The sequence below is a fragment of the Lepisosteus platostomus genome, chromosome 1 (genome assembly GCF_059453375.1).
Source record: "Lepisosteus platostomus isolate fLepPlt1 chromosome 1, fLepPlt1.hap1, whole genome shotgun sequence".
Taxonomy (NCBI): domain Eukaryota; kingdom Metazoa; phylum Chordata; class Actinopteri; order Semionotiformes; family Lepisosteidae; genus Lepisosteus; species Lepisosteus platostomus.
Genome location: NC_142611.1, coordinates 19,712,036 through 19,729,868, shown reverse-complemented (window position 1 = coordinate 19,729,868; position 17,833 = coordinate 19,712,036). Strand labels below are relative to the sequence as shown.

Sequence of the window (17,833 nt, the reverse complement as noted above, 5' to 3'; positions counted from 1 at the left end):
GTCAGATGTGGCCAAAGCTAATACTTTGTTTGCTTTAGATGGAAGAATTATGAGTTGCTAATGTGTCAGGAGGGGATTTATGGCCTTTATGATGCAATAAATCATGAATGAATGTCTTTGATCATTTTGGATAATGATTCTTAAGTACCCAATTTACAAATGTTTTATGGCAATAAAAAAGTTTTTTTATGTGGAATGTGAGGAGTACAATTATGATGTTCCTTTTAAATCTTGCCATAAATACTTTTGTGTTTACCTGAATTTTCAATATACTATTTGTCTATCTCCTGATACGAAAATATGTATTATTTTCTGACTTGTAAAATCAATTGAAGATAACTATGCATGTTAATTAAGCAACAATAGTAATTTGGTAGAGATGCAGTGCCTCATTTAAACCTGTTTAAGGGTAACTAACCAACCTTTAGACCTTTCTGGTCTAATTACAATTCAGAGTATGCAGGCCTGTATGGTAATTCTGGGAAGAATTTAAAAGAGGTGTCTGCAGTCAGTGAAAACTTGCTGGTGGCAGTTTTAAAGTTTGGTGTTGTTGTGTAAGTGGATTCTGTTGAAAGCATGGGGAGAATTCCAGTACAAAGACACTCCTGAATCAACCAGTTTTAGGTCTCGCACATTGAAAGTTCTCGTTTGGTTTGGAAAGAAAGACGTGAAGAAACCTTTGGGATAATTACACGCATGCCTTTTGATCATATTTGAACGGGAGCATGCTTTGTATTCAACCCAGCGAGGACACAAAATATAGGGACATATAAAGTACACGAGCGTAAAAATTCAGTATTTGGTTGCATGATTCATTTAACTTGCGAGTTTCTTCATAATCGTGTGAAATGCTTTGCTGAGCTTTTGTTGCAGTCACCTTACGTTTTTGCCTGTTCTTAGAGAAGGTGTTCTTACTTCAATTTGCTCTTCAGCATGTAAAATGGATGCTCAGTGTGACCCCTTGATGATGTTTGGGGTTATTGTACTTCTGCATGGTGAAATTCTCCCAATAATTATAAATACAGTAGTATTGTCTTCTCGAAAAGTCAAGTTCAAGTAGGTAGCTGTGTCAGCATGTGTAGGCTGCTAAGGAACAGGTAAAGGTTTATTCCATGCTGAAAGGAAAAGTCAAGAGACACAATGTTTCGGCTGTGGAGCCTTCTAGAAAAGCAGACAGTTGTCTCTGTACGTTTCAGTTTCTTCTGCTACTGCCATAATAAGGTCCATCATCTATAAAGATAAGGAAACTGGTACCAGTCACCTCTATTATGTTTCACAGATAAAGGTGTTCTTTGGAGCATCTGTGGGAGCTTTCTTTCTCCGCACTTTCCATCACTTCAATAAAGGTTTACCTTGGTCTCATTTGTCAATAGAACTTTGTTTCAAAACTCTTCCTGGCATATTATAAATCTTGGCAAATTCTTATCCGTTTTATTTTGTTCTCTGTACAGATGGTAGGTTTACATCTTGTGACGCAGCCTCTGAAATTCTGAAATCTCAGTCTTCTGTGAAGGATTTTGACACCTTCACCTCTGCAGTCTGAAATTTATTGCCAGTTTCACAGATAGACATTTTGGGGTTTTCCTTGACAGCTTTCATATTTTTTTCAGTCATCAGTTATAAAAGTTCCATTTGGCTGACACAGTTTTACATGATTTGTAATTATACCTGTGGTTTCTTTCTTCAGTGTTTTCCAAATCCTTGCTTTTGGTTTAGTTCCCAGCTTTAGTTCCGATCAAGTTTTTTTCATTCCTTTCAGCTTTAAATTAGCCTGCTTTTTAAACAGGAAAGATATTGGTTTCCATTTTGACTTGACTTCACTACAGATGCCTGAACACTGAAATCAAAGCTAAGCAGGTTGATATGATGTTTACAGCTCTTAAGTGAATGTTTATTACCCAACAGCTCCTTCAAAATAAAGAGGTTCAGCACCATCAGTTTAATTGACCCAATACTGTAGATCTGAATTGACTTTCTACAAATACTAAAGTGTTGTACTTGACGGTCATGGTTTATCATGAGAAATTAATATTAGTGTTCATTGTGAAAATCCCAGTTTAGATGTCACTGTGCCACTGTTACAGTTGAAGATTTCTAAAAAATGACAAACTGTATTTCACCAAATCAAGACAAACTGAAAAAGCCCATTAAGGTCTTTTAGTAAAAAGAAAGTCAGAGTGTGTTATATATAAACTGGAAATCGCTGAATCCAGGCTTTTCAATTGCAGAAGTAAAGCTGGGTGATCAATGCTAGGATAGCTTTAGACTAGGAAATAATGGAGTTTAATCCTAAGGTTCCCCCATCATTGTCCTGTGGGGGCTACTGTGTCCAGGACATCTTAATTTTTGCTCCAGGTAAATTCTTATTGCTCTCAATTTCTTATTCAGACATATTTTAAAATTTGCTTTCAGATCTTAAAAGGTCAAACAGCACTTGTAACTAGTATCGAGCTTGTACCCCTTGCTGAGTTTCAGAACTCACCCCATTCAGGTGTGATGCCTGACGTAATGTGGGAGTGTCCGATACACGGCCACTCCCACCTGTCTTGTCTTTACTTGATAAACAATCAAGCTGTTTAGTCAAAAATAAGAGTGAGTGTGTTAAGGAGAGACTGCTCAAAATTCTTTATCCCAAAGATTGTGGAAACTACCCTCGAAGTAGGTAAGTAATAGTAAGAATGAGTACAAAAACACTGTCCCTGAAAGTCTATACCACAAGCAGATGATTGTAATCATTTAAAGTAGTCATCACTGAGCACTAGAGATTAAGAACTCAGCTGCAAACAAAATCCTGCAGGCACAGTCATCCCCCAGAGCCAAGGCTAGTATCACTGGTTTACATTATGAAGAGTGCACAGAATCTCATTTTACTAAAGTTACACTAGACAGCCTCCATAGCAGCTTTGTGTTTTGGGCAGTAGATTTTATGAGGCACACAGATGAATTAAGAGTACTTAGAGTGAATCTATAAAGTTGTAAATCGTGTTTTACACAATAAATAAAAAGTTAATACAATGTAAAGTGAATAGTGGATATTGCTTTGAATATTAACTTTTTATCTTGACAGTAGAGGGCACCAAAGATCAAAACAAAGTAGTACAAAACCCCAGCACTACAAACCAGTGGAACATAGAAATGATCCTTAACGTGGATGGAATTAAATTAATTCTTTTAGTTTTTTTTTTTGTTTTTCTGAAGGCTTTTCATCAAGTTCCTTTTAATATATTACATTTTTAGTTGAAAGCCAGGCAGTAGATATTGAAGGCATGTATTTAGATTGATTACTAGATAACAAGTACAGATAAGAGATGAATGATCACAATGATCCTGGTGTGATACTATTGTTGAAGAACCACAGGAATCTGTATCAGGACAAGCTTATCGCCTTATTTTATGATAAGATCACTTTATTGGCCATATACAATTCCTTGTATTAGGAATTTGTCTTTTCACATACCCCAACTTGCTCTCCATGAGGCAGACAGACAGGAAGAGAAGCTTGGGGTCAGAGCCTCAGCCATTTATACTGTACCCCTGGAGCAGTTGGAGTTAAGGGCCTTGCTCAGGGGCCCAACGGAGTAGGATTCCTCTGCCGGCTGTGGGATACGAACCGGTTACCTTCCAGCCACAGGCGCAGAACAATTGCCACAGAGACACCGCACCTATATGAGCAATGTAGATTCTGGTATGGTTAGTGAACTAGTCAAGTTTTCTCCACAGGAAGATCTGCAAACGCTGTAAAAGATGCAAAGAAAATTCAGAAGATTTTTGCAAAAAAGGGGTTAAACACCTGGCAGAAGACGTAATGATTTAATGATACATGCAGAGTATTCCATTCAAGTATTAGAAGTAAACTATAAATAAAAATAAATATATAATCCTGAGCATGAGAAGCTACTTATGAAGAAAACTTAGAGGATTATGATTATTTATCACTTACCTCTTCTAGACAATGTGGCAACCAGAATATTAGAACATGTACTGTAGCCAGAAGCATAGATTTTAATCAAGAGATGTTCCAGTAAAACCTGATTTAGAACACTGTGTACAATGTTTTGGTTACCACATTACAAACATATTTTGCTGCTCTAGAATCAGCGAGCAGATACATTTCTATGTTTAAAGGCATGGCTTGAACAGAGAAGACTATGGGGGGGACCCCAGTATTCAAAAATCGTCAAAGGCCTTGATAAAGTTAAAAGCTGAAAAGAAACCACAGGACAGAAATGTAACATATAGGGAGGTGCATTTAAACCTGAGAACAGGAGACACTTTCCTACACTTTCTTCAAAGGGTTGTGGGACTGTGTAAGAGGCAAACCTGTCATGTTGTCGAATTTGACACCTCGCCTGGATGAAATCCTGGGATCGATGACCTGCTAGAACCCAAACAGGCTAGGTTGGCCTCCATTTGACCATAAGCATCGTGACACACTCCTATTAAATTACATCTGTACGTCATTTACTTAACTTGGGAGATTAGTAATTGTATTAGAGGATGGTGTTGAAAGGTGTTCTGTACAAATAATAAAAAATAGTTTTATATTTCATAAGAAAATGAAACAATATGTAATATTGCATTGCATATTTTAGAATTCAAATGTTTAATTTTGTTTTTGCTACCTAAAAGTAAAAGTCAATAATACAATATAAATGACTAGAGGTCTTGTGAATAAGCCTTATTTTAAAAAATGAATAGGAATAATTCGGATTTTTATTATCAAAACAGGAAAACAGACAGACAACTTACATAAAACATTGTTTCAATTGGTTTTAATTCAATTCTACATCTTCAGTGTACAGATTTTTTCAAAGAGGAAATAAAAATTATTTATATTTTTGTAAAAGTACAAGGTGTGTTTCAATACAATATCTTTCTTTTTGTGTATTTGTAAATAATGTTAAAGAATACAAATGAAAAAAAACAACAATAATAAAATAATAATGAACTGAATTTAAAATTTAGGCACAATCGTATACTAGGCAATATTGTCCAGCAGCAACATCCAGTGATAAAACTACTGTCATTAAAAGTATCTATTTTAACAGTGAGCTGTTCGTGACTTCATATATATAACAGCATGATATGAAAAAGTATGTCTATATAATTATTAGTATATTATATATTTATGTATAACATACAGCACTGTAGAACAGGGAATTGCAAATGCTGGAAAATAATCTCTTAAAAGGTACTAGCTAAAGCTGTTGTTTGTACCTCTCCAAAGCACAGGGTCTGAGGGTCTCATCATTTTACAGAAGTGAATTTCATACAACAGAAACAGTTTTTGAAAACGACATTAACATTACTCCTGTTTTTGAAACTAAAGGAGGATCCAGAAAGTTTTTTGAAGCTCGGCATTCATACTGAGCTATTTAAATTGTTTTGTCACCCTATCTTGGAGACGCAAAGAACTCTAAACAAAACCAGATCATTTTCTTTTAGTGTTCAGGTAGCTTAACACACAAAGTAAAAACAACATTTCTATTTTGTACCTGATTTGTGCATATTGCTTTACAGGAGTACATGAATTAGTAACTGCAAGAGCCTGGACTGATTTTATTTACATTAAAACAGTTTTCAGTGCTGCATCTTTTGTACACAAATCTCCAGCATACTGTATGAAAGAGATTATGTTTTCTTTAACAGCAATGGCAGTAGTCTTTTTATTTATAAAAAGCCACGACAAGAGTATAACTTGTGAGTAAAGAGCTGAAGGAAGTTACAAAATTAATAAAATTGTAAGTTTTGTGGAAACCCTGTTTTTAAAAATAATAACAATGAAAAATACTGAATTCAAAGTCACTTACGGCAGTAATCAGTATAGGTTGGGAACACTCATTATCTCATTTTCCCCTGTTAGACTGCAGAATTAAATTTATTTAGGCAGTGTGTATTCTCCAAACAATTATGGATTTAATAGGCCTTCAATGCTACATTATTCCTGGTTGAATAGCATTATTTGTTACAGGATTACAAGAGCATGACTAAAGAAACAATATGTAGCATATGGGCTGCATTACACTGCTTGTGGATTATATGTATAGCAATATCATCCAGCAGCAACATACAGTGATAAAACTGTTATTAAAAGTATTCATCCACAGGTATAGCACAAAATGTTGGATGATTGGTGATGATTAACAGACAAGCGGTGGTGACACTCAAAATCTTACTCTTCAGGATGAAACTTGTATATTTATAACTGAGTCCAAACTGAGTTGCAGGGTGAATCCACAAGTGAAAACAAACAGGGCAAATGTAAAACAAGTAATATCATACTAGGCGGGCATACAATCATTAAATATCTGATGCTCATTCAATGTAAACTGAAAAATGTAAACTTGACTGCAAGAAAAAACAAGGAAGATTACCATTAGTAAACAAGAAGGTATTAGGATTTTCTTAAATACATGACCCAGAAAACAGCGCAGACAGTGCTCCTACTTTTGATCCACTTTCACCCACTTTCCATTGTTGCTTGAAAGAAAGAAATAACAATGAAACTAGTTCTTTCTGTAAAAATGCAGAAATAACATTTGAAACTGTTGTGAGTTTGTAAGGTGCTTGGAAACACTTTATTTTCAACTAAAAAAAAGGCTGCTTTAAAACTGAAACTAAAAAACTAAAAAAAACAAAAGAATGATTTTCTTGCCATTCTGTTGTTCAAGTAAAATTTTGGTTTTGGTTTTATCCATCAACTTTAAATACGAGTCTGGACTCCTGAGCAGAGACAAGTTTGCACAATCACACAACAATATACCAACTTCTAGAAGTAGACGTGACATATATTTAAGGTGGTAGAGAAATAAGAACCGGAACAATAAGTAATCAAAGGGGAATTTAGAATCTAGAGTGAATAACAAGAAATAACATTAGTATGAACAAGAAATACTAAATTCTATTTGAGTTGGAGGAAAAATGACCGCTTTAACTCATCTCTTTGAATTCAGGATCCTGTAACATCACAAATGCTAAAAGTTTAATTTGAACAGAACAGGCCACTTCTAAACGCTTTTTTTTTTCAATCTCCAGTTGATTTCTGTGAACGGAATCCACATACTCACACTTTGTAAAGCCTCTACTCAAAATACTACTGCTCTCAGATTATGCTACTGAACTCAATCTAAACTTTAAAAATTACCTTAAGGAAAACCCACAGTTAATATTATCAAGCTTTAAGCATTTTTAAGGTAGAAATATAAAACCGTCATTCCCACAGTAGATAAAAAACGTCATGCTTTAGTGAGAAACATGCGTAAATTTCAGTGAAACATATTACTCACAAAAGTGATAAGGTATTGAAAGTCCAATAATGTTACAGCTCTTGATTATTGACTTTTTCCTATCAATGACTGGATTTAAGTTTACAGTAAATGGATGGAAATCCCACATGTAAAAAATATGCTATTACATACAAGAAGATGCACAAGACAGAATAGCTATGGAACTGTAATTTCCCTGACTTAGTGAATGTTTTTTTTAAATATGGTCACCAGCCAGTTTGTTTACCATAGCCTGTTTTTGACAGCATGCCATAGCTAAGCCAGGTTTATCTCAAATAAATATTTGAGTCTACTCAACTGTAATGTGGTCTGGAATTAAAGCACAGTATAACACATAACTCCAGCTCTACAAAGTGGGCCTTGTCTTTTGGCATAGTAGTATTGGATAGTAGTGCTTAAAGTTAAATTTTTAACTAGTTTCAGATTTCACTTAAAATCCAGAGCTGTAGCTCTGTTATAATATAATTTCAACAGATTTCAATAGCTGGCCACTATTGGCATAGGCATTAAACTGCAAAGAAAGCATAGTCTTTGCTATGACAGTTGAATATGCAAAAATCAATGCATTCTGGGCATTATATTCAAAAAGCAAATCTTCCAGTACACTAAAGCAGCTACACTTGTATTCACCTCATATTTGCACCATGTAAACCACTTGCTTTGTCTTAATATTTTCTTAATGCTATATGCCATAAACAGAACGAAACACAGTGATATTTGGACTGAATTTGGATTAAAGTGATGAACAATTTAAGAACGCTTAAGTGAAATATTCTACAATGCTCCTTTTAACACTTTTGAAAAGGAAGAGAATGTTAACAGCAAACACTTTGTGAAATGGTGCAAAACTGAAAAGAACAGTGGTACAGCTCCATAAAACAAGAACAGCAGATATTAAAGATGTACAGCTATTACAAAAGTAATCAGATTTTGGGTTATACACGAAAGATTTGCAGACTTATTGCACCACACACTGGGCATCAGTAGGTGTGAACAGAATGTGAATATGTCCAGTTTTTCCACATAATCATACAACAAACAGTGTTTAGCAGGACCAAGTGGGTTACACCAGTGTTAAATTAAGAAGACTATGTAAAATGGCTCTTTTTCTGATTGAAGGCTGATAATCCTGAGCTGATTATTCAGACACAGCGCCCACCATGAGTCACAAAAGTGCTAGAATATAGGTTTTCACTGGTGCCTTGAAACATTAAAATATCTGAAACGTTCCCAAAATCCTTAGTAAGTGAAAACAAATTCCCAGACCAACTTTCTTTAAGACGCCTTATTCTTAGCTAGTACTGTCAATAGATATTGTAGTGATCACTTGTCTCTGAACATTTTATAAAAATTGGCATTACACCCTTTAAAACTTTACATATCATTCATAAACAGACTATTTTTTTCAAAAGTACCATTTAAAAGGTTTGAGCGCAAGCATATCAGTGTAGGAATGACTTATGTTCCATTTACAAATTTTTCACTCACATTATTTTTTCTGAAATTCATTTTTACAAATAACATACTGAACCAACCATTGCTTCTGAACTTGAATTGCTTTGCATTCTTCTTATTAATAAATAAAACATTATTTATTAATTACAGTGAATGCACACATTCACTGTAATTTATCTAACTATAATGACTAAGGCTGCCTCATTTTTTGAAGCAGACTTATTGATACGTTCTAAAAATAAATATTCAGTGTTCTCCGGCCTGCAAATATATTCTATTAATCTCAAGTACAGTATCTTAGACAAGCAGATTCAGAGTAGAGCAGAATAAATTCTGCACCTTATAGAAAGGTATTCATGTGGTATTCCTACAAGTAGTCTGTTAAAAAAAGAAAATGATTACATCATAAAGACAGGCATAGATTTAACAGTAACAAAACCTGAAAAAAATCTTCAAAGTAACATAATGATAAAACACTTAGCAAATTTAAAAAGCAGACATGCTCTACTGTAGAATTTGTACACTGAGCTAAAGCAAACAGCTTTCCAATCTGCTGTTTCCACATAAGACTGCTCCAGTTTAAATCATCAGAAAGCAAGTTTGTGAAATACCCACAAAATGTATCCGGAACTCAGCTTGTTCATTACATGCCTTCCAAAACTGCTTTCAGTTTCAGTTCAGTTTTGTTACACTTTTGAAACACCTTTCTCTAACATTTGCATCGATCTCTACGTTTTGAAAGAATGTGAAATACATTCACTGATACACAGGGTATTTGCAGGTGCTGAACTCTGTTTGCGTTGTTTTTCGTACAACCCTAACACACAAGTCAAGTTCCGTATGCCATTTGGAGCCTAGCAAAAACAGAACCAGCTTTCTAGAATTTTGCCTCAAGCATCATCTTCTGTGTTTTGCAAGAAGGAAGCAGTCGTAGGTAGAGCAGCACATTTGGCAGACCGACATTTTTAACCCTTTCACCTTCTGAGATTTTTTTTTTTGGCTCACTGTCCAAACTGCCTTTTTTTTTTTGGAGAGAAACGTTAAAAAATAGACCTTACTTATGTAGTCTTGGGGATGTGTGGAGTACCTTAAAAAAACCATACCTGCGGTTTTAGAAAACGTGAGAATTAAAATCTATTTACATGACTGCAAACAGCAACAAAAATGTGCACCATGCATGTTTGGTAAGCTTAAATTATACTTCCTCTAATAAAAATATATTATAATTGTACAAAGAGCAGTCACAGACAGGCCAGGTGTGATTGCATACTGGGACTGTTGTCTGTCCAGTGGCAGGGGGAGGGAGATGCGTCTCAGGAGCTTCCCTGGGAGTTCCTCACATTTTTGATTTCCAGTTCCAACTGTTTTATCCGGACATCCCGCTGGCTAAGCAGATCTCTCAACCGCCGGATCTCATCCTGTTGCCGATAGAACATTTGCAAAAGCTGGAAGAGCAATAGTAATAACTGTTACACCATACTGTGTATTTGTCAAACTCTTGAACACTTACAACTTTCAGTTAAATATTTGAACTTGCATTTCAAACGTTTGGGGACACCTACAGCCTTTTAACAGAATTGTATTAGACATCCAGTTGAGTTGTTTTGGAAACGTTTAGCTCAAAACACAAGGAATTAGCTAAATTAATTTGCCACCAAATAAAAAACATATGTTTCATTTGGTAGAAAAGGTTTCCTGAGATTAAGTTAAATAAATTCTGTTGGGGTTGCCAAATTTCTAAGTGCTTGGGGAAAAAAAAATTCCAAAACCTTCAATCTCAGCTCAAACACAAAAAAGCATATGCAGAATTTCTTCTTGTAGTTCTTTGTGGTAGAATCTGAATCTACTTCTCTTTGTAGCAGCAGAGAGTTAGCTCCATTTAACTCACTAAAAGTTTAACAAGAACACCTTTTACTCTACACACGTACTGCTCATTATGCAATTGTTTCAATAAACCAACTAACCCTATCAGCTGCCTCAACGTGTATCAAAAAAGGCACCCGTCAGAAGACGGCGAACTGAAAATCTGTAATTGTGTCCTTGATTCCTTCACCTTCATTCAAACATTCAAACCAGTTTGGCTAAATTGAACGGTGTTATTTCGATACAGATTTACGTCCACCTGTGAACAGACCACATCCTCCGCAGTTCCCTCATTTCCATACCTCATTCTCAGTTTTGGGAGGGGTGCAGGCCAAGGGCTCACAGCCGTTCGACACTCCACTGCGGCTCTTGTCATGGGCCTTCAGGTCATTCAGCGGTTTGGGCTCGTCGGTTTTCATCCTCTCCTGGATCACCATCACCTCCGTCTGGCCCTGGGGGCTCTGGTAGCACTTGGGCTCCAGAGCACCTAGAGGTTCCTTGGGCTTCAGCACAGGGTAGGGCTCAGAGAGCTTGCACCCGGGCTTCAGAGACATCAGAACTGGGTCTGCTCCAAAAGAGTCCGACATATTTCTGTTTGAGACTATTTTGTACCCCTGTACTAAACCAACAGCTTGCATGTATCTGAACACACAGTAGTCTTTCTGCCTAAATTCCTGCTGAGGACAATGGCAGCATCATCTATGTTGATCTTCTTCCCATTATAAAGATATGCTGTTTGCCAATCTATACCTTTTAAGAATACAATTGTTTCAAAGCAGTGCATAATTAAATGTCTAAAAATGAAATAATAAACATCGGTACTAAACTCCCTCTTTGCTTACAGCAAAGGTGTTGAGTTTTGGAAGTTATAAAGCAATTCGGCATTAAGCATCAATTAAGCAAGTTATTTATTATCAAGTTATTTATTCAGTAAATGTGGTTACTTCATAATGCTTTGCAGATTAGTTTTGCTTGAAGAAGAAATATTCAAATATCTAAAGCTTTTCTCTCACCTCCTCAAAAAATATCTATTTGTAATCACCAATCCAGTGGGGTCTACACACTGTAACTGTCACGGACGTCCAAAGGGACTAACCGCGGAGAGCAGGAGAGCGGAAAAAAACCCATATGTGTAGCGGCGGAACAGGAAAAAGGCCCGGGCTTGTTAGCGCAAAGAGTTCAGAAGTGCCGTATAGAAACCTATGCCCTCAGGTAGCCGACGTGGGGCGACCTGGTGCTAGGCGGGTCTCAGGACATCCGAACGTCAATGCTGAGCGAGGGCAGAGTGCAAGACCCGGAAATATATAGCCCAAGGGAAAGAGAGGGACCGGAAGGACAGCAGGCAGGAAACTAGGGACAGGACAGAGAAGGAGCGCTCTCTGGCTGCAGAGGGCGTGACAGTAACTTTCTCCACTTAACTAAATTCATCCGCTTCCTCAGTTACCTTAGAACGAGACACACTGGGATGCTAAATCCACCAAAATCTATCTAGAAAGTTTTAGTAGAGCGTTAGATACTGGTTTCCTCCCACAGTCCATAGACATACTGGTAAGATAATTGGTTTAGAAGAAAACTGGCCATGGCGTGCGTGCGTGCGTGCGTGCGTGTATTTGTCTCTCTTTGTGCCCTGTGATGGACTGGCATTCCAGAACATTCCTGTTGTTTGCTGGGATAGACTCCAGATCCCGAAAATGGATAAAGTAATAACAAACAATAACAAGAACAAGAAGAAGATTGGATAGAGAGTTGATATGTCTAAATAATTCAGATATGTATCCTGTTATATCTCCTGGGAATGCTTTCAAAGTGGAGGGAGAAAAACATCTGTACAAGGATCTGACCTTTATTGATCCCTCTGAACCACTCGTCAGCAGTCATTGCCGGCTTATTCCCAGCTGTCATTGGGTAGATGTCCTCTTGGTACGACTCAGACTGCAAGAAACAACAAAAGTACCCGCTGTCAACAATCCCCAAAGCTGATCCTCGTCAGGTGTGTGTGACACCTATGAATCACCCCAAAAACAGCAATCTCTACATCCTCTGTTAAAAGAGTAATACAACATTGTAAGTTTAAGCACAAGCAGTCAAATCATATCTTATTATCAGATAATATCTGATCTATCCATCTGTTTACATTAATACTTATTATACGCTTTATGGATGAGGGTGATTTACCTGTCTATATGATGGTGTAAAGAGGATGATGAAATACCATAGATAGGCTTGAGCTATTTAAGAAATCAAGGTGTTACAAGAAACAAATATGAGGAACAAAAAGCTCAATTTGTCTGAACAAAACAATCAATATTTGCAACAGTTGCATGCTTGTACATTGGTTTTATCTTAAGCGCGTGTTTTATTGCACTGGTTGAAACAGAGCCACATTAAGAGCTTGCAAAAGCTGGTGGAATCTCCTACCCGTCGTGGCACGATCATGGAGATTGGTTCAATAAGGCTTTTGATTGTCACCAGTTTATAAAACCTGAAGACCTCACAGGCGCTCACATCCAGTCCTCGCTTTGGCATGATTCCTGAGGGAGAGGGATGTGGACAGAGGACAGATGCTGACATGCAGTGCTGTGTTAAAGGGGAACTGCAGTCCCAATTTCGCAGACCAGTTATTAAATCTCAGTAACAAAATAAGTTCATTGACATTATAAAAAAATAAGCAAATTTCGAGTTAAGCACAAAATCTTGAACTTTGTGAAAGTACTGGAAGTCAGTCTGTTGTGGCAAACTGGAATTTGAGTTCTCATGAACTGCGATGTGATGTGGCCCTTCCTGCTCACTAGTCACTCTAAAGACTAATGTAATATGATGTACAAGCGATTAAGTACAGGTTGTGCAGCAGACATTTCACCATAGAAATGTTCCAATGTGATCTGCATGCAGAGTTAACAAGTTAGTAGTATTTGCTGGCAAAACCATCTTGAAATTGAAAGCAATATTTCTATTGGATTAAAAGAGATGTGTTCACAAGCCTGCTTGTTTACAATGTAATAGGGCTGTTTCATGTCACCAGAAGTTTTGTTCTGGATCGTCGAACACCTGCAAATCTGGTCTACTTTTGTGATATAAATTGGAAGTTTTACGAGTTACTGTGTACATTTTACTTTTATTGTGGTTTGATCATTCATTAATGCTGATTCTTTCTCAAAATATAAAAATAGCATTGCAGTACCCCTTTAAAGCATGCACACTCATGGATCTTAAAACAGAGAAACAGCTCTTGACACAGTTTAAGGATGGGGGGATGTTAAATAGTGTGGATTCTGTCATGAGAGTGATATGATTGTGCAAAACAGGAAGAAAAGGCAGCTGGATTTGTGTGTATATTATTAATCCTTAAACTGAGCTTCTGAACATGGTGATTCAAACAAAAGGCACCAAACATCAACACTAATAATAATATATATTAATAATATTGATTAACTACCAATCAATATTTCTGTGTTCAAAGTTTTATTCTATAGTGCTCAATAGTCTTTTACAGACTCAGAGGAAGCCCTGATATGGAGAGTAGAAGTGGCAAACTTACCCATTCCTTTCTGAGGTAGGTGTGATCGGTATTCTGTTAGGAACTGCAGGTATGGCTTCTCGGAGCTGATTTCATAGTACCTGATATTGCCATCACCCTGCAAGCAGACAGACCCACACGGCTTCAATGACAGTGAGTTCAGACACACATAGAAGGACATAGGACAAATTACATTCCTCGTTCACTATCTGAAAACAAAATAAGAAAGGTATGTTTACAAATCATAAAAATAAATTTTAGTTTCTCTATTAAAAATAGTTTTAAAAAGAAGCCACAAAACAATTGCATTATTTTTACATTAGGTGACTTATGATGAATATAATCTAGTAAACTTGGTGCTGTAATTTTTACAAATGCTTTAGAATGCAAGGATACGATAAGTGAAATAAACATACACAGAGCTCCCAGATTTTACACTAGAGGATCTTATTACAGACTTTAGCCTGATTTCAGTACTGTAAGTCAGCCTGCTCAACTAATGCTCCAGCAAAGCTACAGCAAAGCTCCTGATGCTTATTGAGATTTTTACACAATCACAATAGCTAAGGAGAAAGCTTACAGAATGCTACAGACTATTTTGAAGTGAACATTCAAAAATATTACGTTCTGCTGATTCATAGCTGGCAGGGATAACCTTTTGTGGTAGTTTAATAATTTGTAAAACAGTCCTAAACTGCCAAAAAATTGTAAAACAGTATTGATCGCTATCATTTAAGCACAGACCTTAAGATTAAAAAAAAAACACTGTAGTGACGGTGTTGAAAGTTAAGAGCTAAAAGCATATTTTGTTCGAAAAGGCTGTGAGATAAAGGTAGAGGACTGCCAGCTAAATTTGTGGCCTGGTTTTACAGGGATTGAAATAAGAAAAGTATTTAAATGGTAAGTCTGAGTAACCAGCTGTGCAGGCAAATCAGCCTACAAATTCAAGCAAATTACATTCCTACAATGGCTCTGTTAATACCTGAGCAAACAGACACCCATGGAACAGTCAAGAACAATTGAAAAATCTCTTCCGAGGGCTTTTCTCAGTGTTTTATTCTGTCCAACAGAAATTCTCCAATGAATGTTACTTGTAGTGCAAGAGGGATGACATTTTTCATTTTCTTTTAATCCAGGGCGTTGTGTTGTTAGACGTTCCAAAACCAAACAAAAGTAATCTCTAAACTTACAAATAATTATAATGGTTTTAATAATTTAAAACACTTAAAAGAGGAAAATAGTTTAACTAGGAAAAAGCAATTATATGTTATAAGCTTACGGGCAAAACAAAATCCCTACAAATTCACTTAGGTGATTAGTTCCATCCTCTACAACAAAGACATGGACAACTCCTGGCTTCCCATAGTACCTTCCCCCTCCTGATCTGAAACCCTATCTGGACCAGGACCCTGCTATAAGGTCTGATATGCCTGATTGATCAACCCATTGGAATGGGACACACTCACTGCCGCTCACACTACACATCGGCTTTCATACACTAACTCCAACAGAACTCACACAATCACAACATAATGCACACACATGCAATCATTCTAATACTGCCTTACTACACAGAGCTCGTCCCTGAAGAGAAGGCAATTCTTGGGAATTCTGGAGAGGAGAACTCTTCTCCTTAAGAAGTTTGGATTTTTGTCTACTCTGTGCCTATGGTACCTTAAACTATATTACACTTACAATTTCCTTTTGACTTCTAGTACTGTATAACCCTGTTTGTATGTGTAAATAACTGTCAAAGAGCTCTGTGACAACTTGCTGTACAAAAAAACTCAAACTGAATTTAACTAATTACTTAAAAGTAGAGCCCGATTCCACAGTAAACAGAAATGCTCACAGCTGGTAAGTGGAAAGTCTAATTCAATCAAGTTGGTTGAATCAATCACTGATGGTACTATGCCATTTTACATAATGCCTATTGAAGGTCCTAAATCTACCATTCCTGGGGTATGAACATTAAGAATAAGCACTCAAATATATTATTCAGTTTTATTTCAGTAAATTAATAGCAATAGTAATTAATAGTAAGAGCAATATAAGGACCTTTGCTCTCAACATTGGTACACAGACATATTTTATAAGTGAAAAAGGTACAAAAACTCAGATAGGTCAATGCCACATTAAAATTGCATAACCTGCACCTCAATATACACTCCAAATTGTGGAAAGTGTATCCAGGAATTCTGTGAGAGTGTTCTGTCTCCTTGCCCGTTTCATCAGATTGCTCTACTGCAGACTGAGCATCCACCCACCTTCCCGGCTATGTACAGCATGTGGGTATCGGGGTCGTAAAAAGGGAACAGTACTCCTGAGGAGCCATCCAGGTCCACTTCCAGCAGAGACACCGACAGGTCGTCCTGCAGAGCGGACAGAGCAATCAGTCACAGGAGCTTCAACGCAAACAGTGAGGTCCAAGTACACACAAGCACCAGGAGGCATTCTCACCCCAAAATGCCACGTCAAAGGGTGTTTTTCTACAGCAAATTTGAGAAATTTAGGCCTGTTACTCAAACACCTGGAACTGTTTAATTGTAGGACAAAAGAGGAAAACAGAACTGGTGATCTAGAGATGGTGCAATGTACAATGTGCTGGACTTAACTTGCATCAGACAGTGGTACTTCAGGAACCTTTAATAAGTCACAAGGAAGCACTTGGACGTGTTATATGTCCTCAGACTATTAGAGCTGTGATGTATGATGCTAGAAAACACTGTTTCTTAATTTTAAACACAATAGCAGTCAAACTCCTTTTCTTCCAAGGGATATTCAACTTGCCAAGAGATGGGTAATAAACATGGGCACTGATGGTGGTCCCATTAACAAGTTTCTCGATGAGATTCAGTGCGATGTACAATCGAATGAGTACAGGTTGTGTGTCAGATATTTCACCCCAGAAATGTTCAAACATGATCGACATGACGAGTTAACAAGTAGTATTTGTCAGCAAAACTGTCTCAAAGTCTAAATGTTGAATTCAATTAATTCAAATCAGCTGTTCAGAAGACGGTAAGGTCTAAGACACAACAAGTCTTAAAATTTTTCTTTTAGGTGTGATTTACCCTAAAATAACAATGTAAATGATAGAGCACTTTGCTCAACTTGAGTATATTTTAGATGGTTGGTAGGTTGCTTTTTTTTTGCAATACTTAGATAAAGTAAATATGTATTTGCTGCAAGAAAGCCCGTCTTCAAGCCCAAATATCTTACTTGCTGAAAACTGCGGGTGTGTAGTATAGTAAACAGCTTACATGAATGCATATTTGGATACAGAAATATTTTTTTGAGTTTGATCTGTCTTTGTCAGAATTCCTCTGAATCTAAACAAGAAACGGAGTCAAAAATGGCACTTGAGAGATTTAATGGATGGTAGAAAAGACCAGATAGTCAAACCTTCTTATCATTGTTGAGGCCAGATGTTGATTGGGAATGTACAGTCTGCATTATAAAAGAAATCCTATTTTAAGCTCTATTATGAATGTGCAGACCTCTGAGAAAATGGCATCATTAGCAATAGTAATAATTCACCTGACAGCAGCAGGTCTTTGAGGTTAAGCAAGGCTGGGTCTAATCAGTACTAGGTTAGGAGACCTCTAAGAGGAATGAAGCTGCCACTGTGAGTGGTTTTGATGGAACAGGTAGGTGGCACTCTTTTCTCTGAACCACAGTTTCGTTCAGATGGTACAAGTACACGTTTGTT

The 17,833-nt window shown here is 36.8% G+C and overlaps 1 protein-coding gene across 3 annotated transcripts in view; it reads right to left on the bottom strand.

The window, feature by feature from the left end:
• Positions 1 to 4,757: 4,757 nt before the first annotated feature.
• coro2aa (coronin 2Aa) overlaps positions 4,758 to 17,833 on the bottom strand; it is a 75,763-nt gene continuing 62,687 nt past the window's right edge. For all 3 annotated transcript variants that reach the window (XM_088626749.1, XM_088626758.1, XM_088626768.1), the window contains exons 7-12: positions 16,389 to 16,493; positions 14,143 to 14,239; positions 13,023 to 13,135; positions 12,446 to 12,536; positions 10,907 to 11,169; positions 4,758 to 10,186 (exon numbers count right to left, since the gene is read on the bottom strand). In XM_088626749.1, the coding sequence (XP_088482875.1) occupies positions 10,055 to 10,186; positions 10,907 to 11,169; positions 12,446 to 12,536; positions 13,023 to 13,135; positions 14,143 to 14,239; positions 16,389 to 16,493 (801 nt within the window). In that variant the 3' untranslated portion in view covers positions 4,758 to 10,054. The remainder of the gene's footprint in view (positions 10,187 to 10,906; positions 11,170 to 12,445; positions 12,537 to 13,022; positions 13,136 to 14,142; positions 14,240 to 16,388; positions 16,494 to 17,833) is intronic.